Source organism: Nycticebus coucang, chromosome 21 (genome assembly GCF_027406575.1).
Source record: "Nycticebus coucang isolate mNycCou1 chromosome 21, mNycCou1.pri, whole genome shotgun sequence".
NCBI lineage: Eukaryota > Metazoa > Chordata > Mammalia > Primates > Lorisidae > Nycticebus > Nycticebus coucang.
In genome coordinates, this window is record NC_069800.1 from 4,464,683 (window position 1) to 4,480,463 (window position 15,781).

Genomic DNA, 15,781 nt, shown 5'->3' on the forward strand with positions numbered 1-15,781 from the left:
ATAGCTGCCACAGGTTGATAGGCAGGTGATAAGGCAGCTTCCACCAGGGTCTGTACAGGAGGCCTACCTAATATGCTGTCTGCCTTTAGGGCCTATGGGAACACAGTTGGATTATTAATGTTAATGCATGAGCCCGCTGCCCTCTTCCTATCCCAGCTGGGTTCCCTGTTGTTAGGAACTGCTTTGCACTGACAGCGGAGTAATATGCTTCATGATTGAAAGGGCAAAGGGGCTTGAAAGAAAAAAATAAAAAGAATAGGCCTGCACAGATATGTAAATGAGGGGAGGAAAGCTGTAGGAAGATTTCCCTCTAAGTATAGAGACAAAGTTCATTAGAAAGTTCTTCTCATAATGCTGCTCTTAAAACCACTCATTTCTTAATTAATTTCTGGGCTTGCTTTCCTTCCTAACACTAGTATGTATATAGTACCTGGAAGTGTTTTCCAAAACAGGCACTTAGGCTGATTGTTTTAAACTAAGATGCTCTATCGGTTAGTAGCCAGGTATTGTACTGACAGCTGTGCATATCTTCACAGTCATTATTCTTTATCATTCGTACTTCAGTCTTTATTCCACTAGAGAATATTATTTTTTAAGATGTTGAAGGATTTATATTTTTTGTTGATGTCACTTTTGTTTTCCTTTAATTTTGATATAAGCTTAGAAAACTGCACGAACTTATCTTTTGGGAGTATGTAGGGATAGAGGACAGGAAACAGTTGGATGGGGCAGAGGGATATTTCTTGGGTTTATTAATTTGGTATGAGTGGTAACCTAAACGTTTTGTGTTTAGTCAGAGTTTTTAATGTTGACACCATAACCTAGTGAGTGTAGGCTTTGATGTCTGTGGATCTTTTCCAATCCTGGCTAATTAATTACTATCTGATTTTAGATAAATTATTTTACTTCTCATTTCTGCTGTAAAATGGGTATAATATAAATTTTAAATGGTAGGATAATACATATAAATCAGTTATTCTGACAGAGTGAATGCTCATTAAATGCTAGCTGTAGTGATATATTTCATTTTTTTGAGATGGGATCTCTCGCTCTGTCACTCAGGCTGGCGTGCCTACCGTAACCACTGCTTCCTGGGCTTAAGCAGCCTCCTGCCTTAGCCTCTTGGGTAGCTGAGACTACAGGTGCATACCACCACACCCGGCTAATTTTTTTTTTTCTATTTTTTGGCAGAGATGGGGTCTCACTGTGTTGCTCAGGCTAGTTTTGCGCTTTGGGCCTCCAGCGATCCTCCCTCTGTTACTGCCTCCTCATGTTGATTGCCTGCTGCTCCAGAGGAAGCCAATTCACTGAGACAGCATGGTTTACAGCAGAGAAAGAGTTTAATATCACAGGTGCCAAGCGAGGGGCTGGCAGGAATTTCTCAAATCCATCTTCCTGAAAATTAGGGAGAAAGCATTTTTAAAGACACTTTGCCAGGCAGAAGCCTAGGCAGTTGAGTCTGCTAATGGTCTGGGTTCAGGATGGAACTTTAGGGGTGTAGAAATGTTCTTTGTTGAGTCGGTTCTTAGGATGGGGAGGGGTGTCCCGAGACCTTTTAAATCATTTCCTTAGTATGGGCCATGGGTCTAGATGGGTCAGTTCTTCTATCAGAGTGCAAGGCCTGGAAGATACCTCAGAAACTACCGTTCGAAAGGTGATGTTATCTATGGTGGAAGTTAGTAGTTTTTACAACCACCAACTATGTGACTCCAGAGTACCAATTACAGAGAGGCAAACAAAGAAACAGTAACCAGTTATTATCAAATGAGGGGACTGTGGCTGATTATCATTGTTTTTGGCGGGGCATGTTCCTTCCTAGAGTTTTAGGCACTTACCGACCCTCCCCATTCTCGCCTTTTACCCCTTTATTGATTTGTAAAGGGCGATTTCACTGCCAGCCTCCCAAAGTGTCAGGATTATAGGTGTAACTAATGGTGCCAGGCTAATGATGATATTTAATTGCCAGTGTAACAACTGTCATTTTCAGTTACAAGACCATTATTTTAATACTAATGACTGTATTTTCAGTGGGTTGAGGATTTTATCTACCTCCTTTTCATCAAGCTTCACCAAAGATGAGTGATTTTAGCTTCAGCCACATTTGACACAGGAAAATATTCGACTGACAATGGTTCCGTGTGACCCACCACCAAACACTATTAGCTCCGTCTGGCTCAGCGGCTCAGACTGGGGCCCTAGACAACAGCCAAAGTTCTCCGCACTCCCGCTCAGGCCTTCCCCAAGGCAGTTCAACTCAGTGCCAAGTCCAAGGACATCAAAACAGTTCACAGGTCTATTTTATAGGGATGCAAGGTGTTAAAAGGAAGACTACACATGACTCAATGAGCGAGAATGGACAGACCAAACAGATCAACATCCGTGTGAGAGATACATCAGAACACCCTCCACCACAGTGTGGAGCTCACTGTATGGTGTACACTCAATCAGGAGGGACGGGAAGCGGGAGACCATAAGGCACTAAAGGTGGAACTCAACTCTAACAAAAATGCTCAACCCCACCCAAAGGCATGGAAATTAAACAATCTTCTGTTGAATAACAGATGGGTGCAGGAAGAAATAAAACAGGAAATCATTAACTTCCTTGAGCATAACAACAATGAAGACACAAGCTACCAAAACCTGTGAGATACTGCAAAAGCAGTTTTGAGAGGAAAATTCATCGCTTTTAGATGCCTACATTCAATAAACAGAAAGAGAGCACATCAACAATCTCACAAGAGATCTTATGGAATTGGAAAAAGAAGAACAATCTAAGCCTAAACTCAGTAGAAGAAAAGAAATCTCCAAAATCAAATCAGAGATCAATGAAATTGAAAAGAAAAGAATCATTCAGAAAATTAAGGAAACAAGGAGTTGGTTTTTTGAAAAAATAAATAAAAGAGATAAACCATTGGCCAGACTAACGAGGAATAGAAAAGTAAAATCTCTAGTAACCTCAATCAGAAACGATAAAGGGGAAATCACAACTGATCCCACAGAGATACAAGAGATCATCTCTGAATACTACCAGAAACTCTATGCCCAGAAATTTGACAATGTGAAGGAAATGGATCAATATTTGGAATCACACCCTCTCCCTAGACTCAGCCAGGAAGAAATAGACCTCCTGAACAGACCAATTTCAAGCACTGAGATCAAAGAAACAATAAAAAAGCTTCCAACCAAAAAATGCCCTGGTCCAGATGGCTTCACTCCAGAATTCTATCAAACCTTCAAGGAAGAGCTTATTCCTGTACTGCAGAAATGATTCCAAAAAATTGAGGAAGAAGGAATCTTCCCCAACACATTCTATGAAGCAAACATCACCCTGATACCAAAACCAGGAAAAGACCCAAACAAAAAGGAGAATTTCAGACCAATCTCACTCATGAATATAGATGCAAAAATTCTGAACAAAATCCTAGACAATAGATTACAGCTTATCATCAAAAAAGTCATTCATCATGATCAAGTAGGCTTCATCCCAGAGATGCAAGGCTGGTTTAACATACGCAAGTCCATAAACGTTATCCACCATATTAACAGAGGCAAAAATAAAGATCACATGATCCTCTCAATAGATGCAGAAAAAGCATTTGATAAAATCCAGCATCCTTTTCTAATTAGAACACTGAAGAGTATAGGCATAGGTAGCACCTTTCTAAAACTGATTGAAGCTATCTATGACAAACCCACAGCCAATATTTTACTGAATGGAGTAAAACTGAAAGCTTTCCCTCTTAGAACTGGAACCAGACAAGGTTGTCCTCTGTCACCTTTACTATTCAACATAATGCTAGAAGTTCTAGCCAATACAATTCGGCAAGACAAGGAAATAAAGGGAATCCAAATGGGAGCAGAGGAGGTCAAACTCTCCCTCTTTGCTAACGACACGATCTTATACTTAGAGAACCCCAAAGACTCAACCACAAGACTCCTAGAAGTCATCAAAAAATACAGTAATGTTTCAGGATATAAAATCAATGTCCACAACTCAGTAGTCTTTGTATACACCAATAACCGTCAAGATGAGAAGCTAATTAAGGACACAACTCCCTTCACCATAGTTTCAAAGAAAATGAAATACCTAGGAATATACCTAACGAAGGAGGGGAAGGACCTCTATAAAGAAAACTATGAAATCCTCAGAAAGGAAATAGCAGAGGATATTAACAAATGGAAGAACATACCATGCTCATGGATGGGAAGAATCAACATTGTTAAAATGTCTATACTTCCCAAAGCAATCTACCTATTCAATGACGTTCCTATCAAAGTACCTACATCGTACTTTCAAGATTTGGAAAAAATGATTCTGCGTTTTGTATGGAACCGGAAAAAACCCCGTATAGCTAAGGCAGTTCTTAGTAATAAAAATAAAGCTGGGGGCATCAGCATACCAGATTTTAGTCTGTACTACAAAGCCATAGTGGTCAAAACAGCATGGTACTGGCACAAAAACAGAGACATAGACACTTGGAATCGAATTGAAAACCAAGAAATGAAACTAACATCTTACAACCACCCAATCTTTGATAAACCAAACAAGAACATACCTTGGGAGAAAGACTCCCTATTCAATAAATGGTGTTGGGAGAACTGGATGTCTACATGTAAAAGACTGAAACTGGACCCACACCTTTCCCCACTCACAAAAACTGATTCAAGATGGATAAAGGACTTAAATTTAAGGCATGAAACAATAAGAATCCTCAGGGAAAGCATAGGAAAAACACTGGAAGATATTGGCCTGGGGGAAGACTTCATGAAGAAGACTGCCATGGCAATTGCAACAACAACAAAAATAAACAAATGGGACTTCATTAAACTGAAAAGCTTCTGTACAGCTAAGGAGACAATAACCAAAGCAAAGAGACAACCTACACAATGGGAAAGGATATTTGCATATTTTCAATCAGACAAAAGCTTGATAACTAAGATCTACAGAGAACTCAAATTAATCCACATGAAAAAAGCCAACAATCCCATATATCAATGGGCAAGAGACATGAATAGAACTTTCTCTAAAGACGACAGACGAATGGCTAACAAACACATGAAAAAATGTTCATCATCTCTACATATTAGAGAAATGCAAATCAAAACAACCCTGAGATATCATCTAACCCCAGTGAGAATGGCCCACATCACAAAATCTCAAAACTGCAGATGCTGGCGTGGATGTGGAGAGAAGGGAACACTTTTACACTGCTGGTGGGGCTGCAAACTAGTACAACCTTTCTGGAAGGAAGTATGGAGAAACCTCAAAGCACTCAACCTAGACCTCCCATTCCATCCTGCAATCCCATTACTGGGCATCTACCCAGAAGGAAAGAAATCCTTTTATCATAAGGACACTTATACTAGACTGTTTATTGCAGCTCAATTTACAATCGCCAAAATGTGGAAACAGCCTAAATGCCCACCAACCCAGGAATGGATTAACAAGCTGTGGTATATGTATACCATGGAATACTATTCAGCCATTAAAAAAAATGGAGACTTTACATCCTTCGTATTAACCTGGATGGAAGTGGAAGACATTATTCTTAGTAAAGCATCACAAGAATGGAGAAGCATGAATCCTAGTACACTCAATCTTGATATGAGGACAATTAATGACAATCAAGGTTATGGTGGGGGGAAGCAGAAAGAGGGATGGAGGGAGGGGGGTGGGGCCTTAGTGTGTGTCACACTTTATGGGGGCAGACATGATTGCAAGAGGGACTTTACCTAACAATTGCAATCAGTGTAACCTGGCTTATTGTACCCTCAATGAATCCCCAACAATAAAAAGAAAAAAAAAAAAAGAAAGAAAATATTCAAGTAGACATCTAACTTACAGATTTAAAGGCTCCTCAAACAAAATGCTAGTATATTTGTCCAAACAGTCCTATAAGAAGCCATACTTCAAAAGGTAAAAGATGGTTGAATGGAAAAGAAAAGCTAGTCAGTCCAGCATTCACAATAGTTTCTGGAGTTACTTTTAGTGTATGTCTGAATTTGTGAAGGTTCTCAAATATCTCTATATATCTCTAACTAACTGTTTTTCAGGTTGAGTGTCCCTAATCTGAAAATTCAAAATCTGAAATACTTCTGAAATCTGAAACTTTTTGAGTACCAACACGACACTTATAAGAAATGCTCACTGGGGCATTTTGAGTTTTGGATTAGAGATGTTGAACCAGTAAGGTTCATACATAATGGAAATGCTCCAAAATCTGAAAAAGTCTCACATACATAATGCAAATACTCCAAAATCTGAAAAAGTCTCACATCTGGAACATTTCTAGTCCCAAGCATTTCAGATAAGAAATGCACAACCATAATACATTTGATTATTTAAATTAAATTGGTGATATGTGGTTGGGTGCTGTTTTAAACACATCTTGTGTTTTGTGCTTAGCTGGTACTGCTCCTACAGAATGAGATGATGCTTGTAAAAATGATGTGTGCGTGGTGCCTGGCACACATCGAGGGACTGAGGAGTGGCGGTCATCGTTCTTAGTGCCAGTGCAATTCCCTTCCCAACAGACCAGCCTGTGTTAGTAATGCCGTGCAGATATACGAGTAGGAATTTCAGAGAGATTCTCAAAGTCAGCAAATGCAGAAAGTTTAGGTTGGTATAGGCTCCATAGGCTACTGGTATGGTTACCATGTATCTGGTGAAAAAGAATACACACGATTTCTTCCATCAAAACATAAATATGTAAACATCATTTTAATACTCTAGTGAAAACTTGGTTGAAGTTTGGGGTAAGTACCTTGTATTGTACCAGAAAAGAAACTTCTTTCTGGGTTGGCATCCGTAGCTCAGTGGTTAGGGCACCAGCCATATACACTGAGGCTGGCAGGCTCGAACCAGGCCCAGGCCTGCTAAACAACAATGACAACTGCAACAAAAAAAATAGCCGGGCATTCTGGTGGGTGCCTGTAGTCCCAGCTACTTGGGAGGCTGAGGCAAGAGAATCACGTAAGCCCAAGAGTTTGAGGTTGCTGTTAACTGTGATGCCATGACACTCTATTGAGGGACGACATAATAAGACTGTCTCAAAAAAAAAAAAAGGAAAAAAAAAGAAACTTCTTTCTATCAAGGTAATTGTGCGTTTGACTTTTTTTTTTTTTTTTGAGACAGAGTCTCACTTTATTGCCCTTTGTAGAGTGCCAAGGCATCACAGCTCACAGCAACCTCAAACTCTTGGGTGATACTCTTGCCTCAGTCTCCCAAGTAGGTAGACTACAGGCACCCGCCACAATGCCTGGCTATTTTTAGAGACAGGGTCTCGCTCTTGCTCAGGCTGGTCTCAAACTCCTCAGCTCAAGCAGTCCCCCACCTTGGCCTCCCAAAGTGCTAGGATTACAGGTGTGAGGCACTGTGCCTGGCCTGCATTTGACTTTAAATATTTAGAAAAAGGGAGAAGAAACTAGTTCTATCTAAGCAATATTTCTTTGTAATTTTAGCAAAATCCTTTTCTAATATGTCTTTATATATTACACATTTACTAATAGTCACATACATACATAGGGTGTGCTGTTGTGTGTATATGTATGTGTGACGATATATGTACATGACTATACATATGTATGTCTGTTTCTGTATATCTCTGTGCATCTGTGTCTGAGAATCAAAAGTGTAAGTATACCTGGGAATATGTTGAGAGGAGTTCTAGTTGAGTATATTTTTTTAAAGTGGCATTTTAAATAAAGTATTAAGTTTAAATAATTGAATAATAGTTGTTAAGTTGTTAAGACTTGAAGAAAAGTTATTCAAGGAAGCAATAAGCTCATGAAGTAGATCGAGCTATAGTGAAAGGATCACCACTTTTTTATGCCTTTGTTCTCTAACCAGACGGCAGTGCAGGCAGGGTCCATATGCTGCTTGTTGCCAGAACATGGTTATGCATCTGCCCCGAACATAGTCCATTGCAGAGTAAATCATAAACTCTGTTTGAAAGGAAGTCTTATTTCAAAGGGATGCCTGGTTTTCTTCCAAGTAGCTTTGTATTTGACACATGCAAATATGCCCTTGTGTGTTGAAAATGTTCATGAGGACAGAGGTCATATCTTATGTTAAGAAAATATTTTGCCATTTCTTATATGTAGTAGGAATTCAGCAAATGCCTGTTGACTGAGTAATTGGGTTGATTTTGATGCTAGTACTCAGATTCAAGTAGAAAGATTTCAAATCCATGGATCCTAGCGTCCCTTGTCTTCTCTTTACCTTTCTCTTGTACTGCTTTCAAGGAAGTGGTCTCCATGTGCCCTCTGACAGCTTTGTGAGACTGTGGACCAAGTTAAATTTCCAGCCTTTCAGACTCCAATGACAAGTGGTTTCCTGACCACCTTTCTGCCTCCACCAACCATTTGTGGCCTTTATATTCTCCTCATGTTACTACTTTATCAGAAGCACAAGAAAGGCTAGAATTGAAGAGATGAAGACGGGGTTCGGAGATGTGCTTCAATAGGAAAGATGCAAAGATTTTGCCAGGGGAATTGGTTTGTGCCCTCCTAGAAGTCATTAGCCTCTCTAGTGACTATGCTGTCCTTCTGGTCATGATCCCCATTCAGCTTTGTTTTTTAGGGGACTTTTGGGAGAAGCTTGAATGGTTCTTTCAATCCAAACCGCAGTCCTAATGAGGACTGTTAGGACCACCTCCTTCATACAATTTTGTTTTCTCCCTGAAGACATTCAGGTTTTTCTTTCTATGATGTTAAAAAACAATTGATTTGTTGTAGAATATTTTCCTAAGCCTCACAAATCTCTAAATATTAACAAAGAAGTATGATTTTCAAATCAAATTATACTGTGAAAAATAAACACTGCCTTGCCCCATCCCTCAGTGTTCTTCCTTCTTTCTTTTCCCCATCTTTAAATGTTTATTTGTCGCTGTGTTTCCAAACTTATCAGAAATTTTTAATTTCTCTTTCCGGATTCCTAATTTGGCAAATCATTGATTATTGGTTTTCACCACTTAGTAATGTGATGATATTGATGAATATAAAGTCAATAATAGCTAACATTTATTAAGCACTTACTATGCTAATGTTTTACATGGGTGATCTAATTTAATTCCCATAAAGTCCTTGTAAGTAGGTATCACTGTTTATACCCACTATTGTCCGTCAGTTAACACAAGACCACACTAGTAAAAAAATTTTTCCTTGAGGCCAGGGTGTTTTATTACAAAGATGTAATAAAAGCTTTGAAAACAAAATGATCCTTTCTAATTTCATGAAATATTTGTTATTTTTTATTGCTTCTGTATGTAAGTTATATGCAACTGACATGGTGTTAGAATCAGTTTTTACACTGCATGTCAAGGGGGTCGTATATGACTCATGGCGTACTTACTGAATTTGTTTCTGAGATTTGAGTCTTTTGTGATTCCACAAATATTTAGGTTTTTTTTTGGTTTGTTTGTTTGTTTTTTTGTAGTTTACGGCCAGGGCTGGGTTTGAACCCACACCTCTGGCATATGGGGCCAGCGCCCTAGTCCTTTGAGCCACAGGAGCCACCCAACAAGTATTTAGTTTTGTCTGGAGTGGACCTTGTGTGGTCTTGAATGAGGACCTCTGAGTCATACGCCCAAAGCATGTGCAACACTGTCACATCAAGGTGTGCTATCGTATTGATTGCATTTGGATAGCCACCAGGCAAACATTCAAAAGGAAATGGACAACTGGAAGTTACAGTGATTGGAGAACTTAGTCTAGCACATGTGATGGGCAGCTGAAGCTTATGTGGGTATGAAGCAGGTCAACAGAGTGTGAGGGAGACATGCCAATGAATAGCAAAGACAATGAGCAGAGATTTCACAGTACACAGGGGGGCTATGGACCTTCCCGCCTATCCAGCAGTTCTACATGCTTCAGGAGGTCCTGGGCTTAGAACTACTGTGAGTTAAATACAATTCATGTGAGAATTAGTGTGTTAAACTTGTTAGGGCTTCTCTAGCTGTAGAGCTGGCTTGAGACCATGGTAAATTAAGTCTGGGGCCCTCTGATGTCTGCATTTCTTGGCTGTTGAAATGGTAGACTACATGCTAAAACATTTCTTCTGCCACTTACCTCCTTCAAATCTTTGGGTTGTGCCCATATCTGTGCTTGTACAGGGTATTGTCTAGTATTAGATATAAGAATATCACACAAGATCAAGGTGGCTGGGACATGAAAAATGAGGGGAAAATCATGCTAAGGAGCACAGAAATCTTTGTTTTTTGTTTTTTAAATGGACTTTTCAGGGTTGATCAGCTAGCAACTTTGTGTTATTGTATCTTGGTAATCTCAAAGGAAAAGGTCAGAGCTAGCCTAACTAGTCCCTCCTTCACTAGTAAAGCATAGCAGCAAAAACTGTGTGGAAACTGATGGGTTAACAGGAAACTGACAGAGGAGTAAAGGGAAAGGCAGAATTTTAATTTGCTTTAGTTTCCTTGAAGGTAAACCTAACCTTGGAGCTAATGATCTGTTAAGCATAAAAGCAGATCCTGAGGATAAAAGAAGAAAGTTACCAGGAGGAAGCAGGGCATCCACCAGATTCCTACTTTATGATAAAGCCTGACACTGAGCGATGAGCTGGCCAAGTAAGCCCAGAAAAGCCCTGAGAGCCTCAACCATGAAACTTGGCGGCCACCATGAAGAAGGTGGCTGCAGAAGATGTCAACGTTGCTTTTGAAGATCAACAAAAGATAAACAAATTTGCACGGAATACGAGTAGAATCACAGAGCTGAAGGAAGAAATAGAAGTAAAAAAGAAACAGCTCCAGAATTTAGAAGATGCTTGTGATGACATCACGCTTGCAGATGAAGACTGTTTAATGATACCTTATCAAATTGGTGATGTTTTCATTAGCCATTCTCAAGAAGAAACACAAGAAATGTTAGAAGAAGCGAAGAAAAATTTGCAAGAAGAAATTGATGCCTTAGGATCCAGAGTGGAATCAATTCAGCGGGTGTTAGCAGATTTGAAAGTTCAGTTATATGCAAAATTTGGGAGCAAAATAAACCTTGAAGCTGATGCAAGCTAAACATTTTATAATACTTTTTTCTAATTTGTTAATTTGTTTAATAAACTTGAATATTGTTTAAAATGATAATTTCCCTTCTTCAAATGACATGGAAAGGAAAACTTCCTTTTTTTTAAACTTTTCATTTATTTAATGGAAACTTGCCTATTTTCACATGTCTTGCTTATTTATTTTATATTTTTAAAAGAAGACAGTATTCATCTTTGTATTTTGCATAATGATTATGTCAAGTCTAGGGGCTTTATGTCATGTTATTAAAATCATTTGAGCAATCAAAAAAAAAACACACACACAATGAAACTTCCTGAAACATTCTATCTAAGCTTACAACAAGAGATGAACATGTCTTCTGGGGCCACTGAAATCCCAGCAGCCTGTTCGAGAGGATTGTAGTTAAATTGAAAATTGAAAATAGGTGCTTGGTTGTAGACTTTCCTCATAAGGTGTCTCACCTTTACAGAAATGATATTATCCTTTTACCTAAGAGCTCATCACTGATTCATTTCATTTATTTCTCTCAACCACCTCACTTTTCTGTTTCTTCTTCTTATTATTATTATTTTCACATCTACAAAATGGAATAACCCTTACCTCATAGGGTTATTTTGAGGAGTAAGTAAAATACTGCTTATTGTCTGGCACATAGAAGGTACTCAACAAATGTCAGCTTTTTTTTTTTTTCTGCTTCTGAAATGCTATTTTGAGGGAAAAGTCAAGTTAGTTAATCATTCCATTATAAATTCCTGGGTCAGAAAAACAGATTTTGTCTTTTGCCCTTACAGAATTTTATGCATCATGTCTCATTTAGGACTCTGTGAGCTACTGATCTAGGGGGAAAAGAATGAAATTCAGTTTGGTTAATAAAACATCTTGGAAGGCAGTTTTTAAACTGTGATGAAGCTAGGTTAAATGGGAGCCAAGTGGAGCCATTTTCAGGGGTTTTGGAGGTGAAGCAATTTGTTTTTATACTTTTATCAGTGCTTCTACTCTTTAAAATCTCATGTCTAGTCCCCAAGGTTCTATAATAAAGTCTTCAATACTATACATTTTTATTAAACATCTTTTTTGGACTCCAATTTGCATTTCAGATAATATAACAAAATGTGTGTGTTTCAAATATTCACTGCATAATTGTGATTAGAACATGTAATCCCTCAAAAGATGTTAATTGCAATTTAAATTCACACTGAATATAATTAAGTGAGTTGGGGATTAGAAAGTAGATGTAAGGAGTAGTTCGGGGAACACATATTAAAAAAGCATCTACATTTTTTTCTCCTAAAATATGTAAACCTCTTTCAACTTCTGAGATTAAAAAGATGAAGGAACAGAAAAGAGGAGGAGGAAGCAGGTTAAAGGACATCTTTTTAAAAATCTCAAACTATGTTCACAATTTAGATCTTGAATTTGTGCTAATTGTGATTAGGAAGGAGGGCCGGTTTAAGTAACCTTCTCATTTGTATTCTTGAAGAGTCTTTGAATACATGTTGACTCACTTGGTGTCTGATAAAGACTTCAGTGAAACTGAGATCTTTGTAAGAACTGCAGAGAGTGATTGGATGGGAAGTGCCAACAGAGATCTTTTAGTCCAACTGTTATCTGACGCTTCAATCTTCCTCACAATCTCTTTGTCAAGGGAGTGTTTTCTGAATAATTTGATATAACAGGAACTGTGTGTGTGGACAATTCATATTTAAGCAGTGCTTTACCATGAATGCACTGTTTTAATGGAAATAAAGAGTATTGCAAGAAACACCGATGTCTTATTTTCTTTTCTAATATGATAGTTAAAGGATACTAAAACTTGAGATTTAAGGTTTTAAAAAGTGTCAGACAGTTGTATCTTCCAGTCACTGAGAATTATTTGGTATTGAATCAAGAAGCAATTATTCAGAAGGCTCCCAGAATAAGATTATACCTCTAAACTTCATTTTATTCATAAATTTTCCTAAGAATGAGTTTTAAATCAGAGAGATCTGTCTTGAGTAGTCTAAGCACAGTTTTAAAAGTAAAAGTGTTGCTTTTACGTAAGTCATTTCTTTTTCATATGTGTTTAGAAGAGGAAAATAGCAATTAACTTCATAAACCTGTTTTGAATGAGTCACACCATAAATATAATACAAAAATTTCTTGAAGCAAAATAGAGAAAGGGAAAGAGGGAGGGAAGTGTGAGAGTAACAGAGAGAGACAGAGACAGAAAGAATGTGTGTTAGTTACACATATTGGCTGCCTAACACATTGTTGGACTCTATAAAACATAAATTTTTAAGAAACAATTTCAAAGTCTTTTCAAATTTTGTAAATGTTTGAAATATTCTTAGTGGAAATATTTCATGTGAAAATTCAGGTGGGAAGTTCTGTCTTTGTTTCATAAGAAATTGAATATCCTTTAAAAAGAATCATGAATCTAAGCTGGACTTTATCTTTTCTATTGTGGGGACTATTAAAGAAAAACATTTTTAATGTAAGTAAATAATAAACTCTATTGAAAAGGACATAGAAACTGTTCTTCTCTAAGATAATATCTGTGGCTTTAAGTATTTGAACTCTCATCTGTCTTGTTTGCAACCTAAAATCATTCCACCTAAATGTCTTTGTTTGTTTTTTTTGTTTGTTTGTTTTTTGCTATTTATTTTCCCTATAAATGCCTATTTTGATAATGACTATCATGGATTCTTTTTCTAATAATATTAAAATTACTGTTATTTTCAATGAAATGATTTTGGGGGGGAGGGTGTTAAATTCACATTATCACATGAACGTAATTTTCGACCAATGGTGTATCAAGGGAAAGGATTACCAGTCATTCCCTGTCCTAAAGCACATGGCTCTGTGACTTCTTATAGTCACATACAAAATTCCACAGTGACTATATAATAAAATTTTGTGTTCTTGTCCAGGGGCAGTGGCTGACACTTGTAATACTAGCATTTTAAGAGGCTGAGATGGATGGATTGCTTCAGCCTCAGAAGCTCAAGACCAGCCTCAATAAGAGTGAGACCCCCATCTCTACTAAAAATAGAATATCACACCCGTAATCCTAGCATTCTGGGAGGCTGATGTGGGTGGATTGCCTGAACTCACAGGTGGAGACCAGCCTGAGCCAGAGCGAGACCTCGTCTTTAAAAATAGCTGGGTGTTGTGGCGGGAGGCTGAGGCAAGAGAATTGCTTGACCCCAGGAGTCTGAGGTTGCTGTAAGCTATGATGCTACGTCACTCTACAGGATGACTGTAAGCTATGATGATACGTCACTCTACAGGATGAGACAAAGTGAAACTCTGTCTCAAAAAAAAAAAAGAAAATTATGTTCTTGTATGGTTTAAAAATTTTTAATAACTTTATTTTTTATATATTCCTAGTAGATAATCTCAAAATATAAACAAAGAAATACCATAATCTCACTGTTCAAATAACTATATACGTGTATATATATATATATATGTCTTTCCAAACCTTATTATCTGCACATACACTTAATGTAATGAGATCATACAGTGCATACTGTTTTGTAGTCCTGTTTGTCCACTTAACAATATATTGTGAACATCACTCCATGGTGTTTTATAATCACTCTTTTTATAGACTATTTATTATTTTCATGTGTGGATGTGTAAGGATTAATTTAGCCCTGGATATTTCCAACTACTTTTGCTATTAAAAATAATGGTGTGGTGAAATTTCTTTTAGTTAAATCTTTTCTTGGATCTGTAGTATTTTCTTTCTTTCTTTCTTTTTTTTTTTTTTTTTTTATTGAGACAGAGTCTCACTTTGTCACCCTTGGTAGAGTTCCGTGGTATCATAGCTCCCAGCAACCTCAAACTCTTGGGCTCAAGCAATTCTCTTGCCTCAGCCTCCCTAGTAGCTGGACTATAGGTGCCTGCCACAACACCCCGCAACACAAATATATATATTTGTGGTAGTTGTTTGTTTGTTTGTTTGTTTAGGAGGCCCGGGCTGGGCTCAAACCAGGCACCCTAACTGCTGAGCTATGGGTGCCCAGCCAATTGGTAGTATTTTCATATAAAGTTTTAGAAGTCGAATTGCTGGGTCCAGGGACATGTATGGATATTGTTGAGGTATTGATGCTTACTAAACTTCCAGCAAGGTTATAAAGAGTGTAAAATTGCCTTTTCCTTGAACTCTTATCAAACATATGCATCATTATTTTTTAAAAATCTTTGCTCATTTGATGTTTTTTTTTCTCCTGCTGCTTTTGTTTTCTCAGTGCAAGTTGGCCCATTTTTTTAAAGACAGGAGGTCCACTTCTAATATGTTTTAGAAGTGTGTATTAAATAAATATTTTTATTTGACATCCTCCCCCAATATTTATCAGTCACATTTTACAGTAAAATTTAGAGGGAAATGTTTATGAAGTTATTCTATTTGTTTGTTTTGCTTCAATAAAAAAAAATGTACATTGTAGTCACTGAACACATTGTTTAACTAGATGTCTAACCATGCTGTAAATGGTGCCTGTAGAAGGATCAAGGGACAAGACCTTTAGGCTTTTTTTCTTTTTAATCACACCTTAAAATCTTAGAGAATCTGAACTTATATGTTCGGGCTACTGTTATTACAGTGAAACCTTCTGAGAGTATCTTCTCGGGTAATTTTTTTAGAGAAAGTCACTTACAGATATAAAACGTTTGACCAGAAGAAAGCCTCAGGTTGTCAGAGTTACTTATACACTGTTGTTCAGCTGGGCCTCTTTATTAAATCATCTCTTGGCAGTCCATTAGTTGTGGTGCTACAGCTA

The 15,781-nt window shown here is 37.7% G+C and overlaps 2 protein-coding genes across 2 annotated transcripts in view; both read left to right on the forward strand.

The window, feature by feature from the left end:
- LOC128573726 (sodium/bile acid cotransporter 7-like) overlaps window positions 1–15,781 on the forward strand; it is a 123,099-nt gene that overhangs the window by 86,097 nt on the left and 21,221 nt on the right. The gene's annotated exons all lie outside the window — the stretch shown is intronic.
- LOC128573727 (prefoldin subunit 4-like) lies at window positions 10,626–11,087 on the forward strand. The gene has a single exon (XM_053574094.1). It carries the CDS (start codon window positions 10,632–10,634, stop codon window positions 11,022–11,024), a length of 393 nt encoding a protein of 130 aa, XP_053430069.1. The 5' UTR covers window positions 10,626–10,631; the 3' UTR covers window positions 11,025–11,087.

Coding starts and splice junctions, on each gene's coding strand:
- LOC128573727 (XM_053574094.1), top strand. CDS start 10,632: ATGAAGAAGGTGGCTGCAGAAGATGTCAACGTTGCTTTTGAAGATCAA.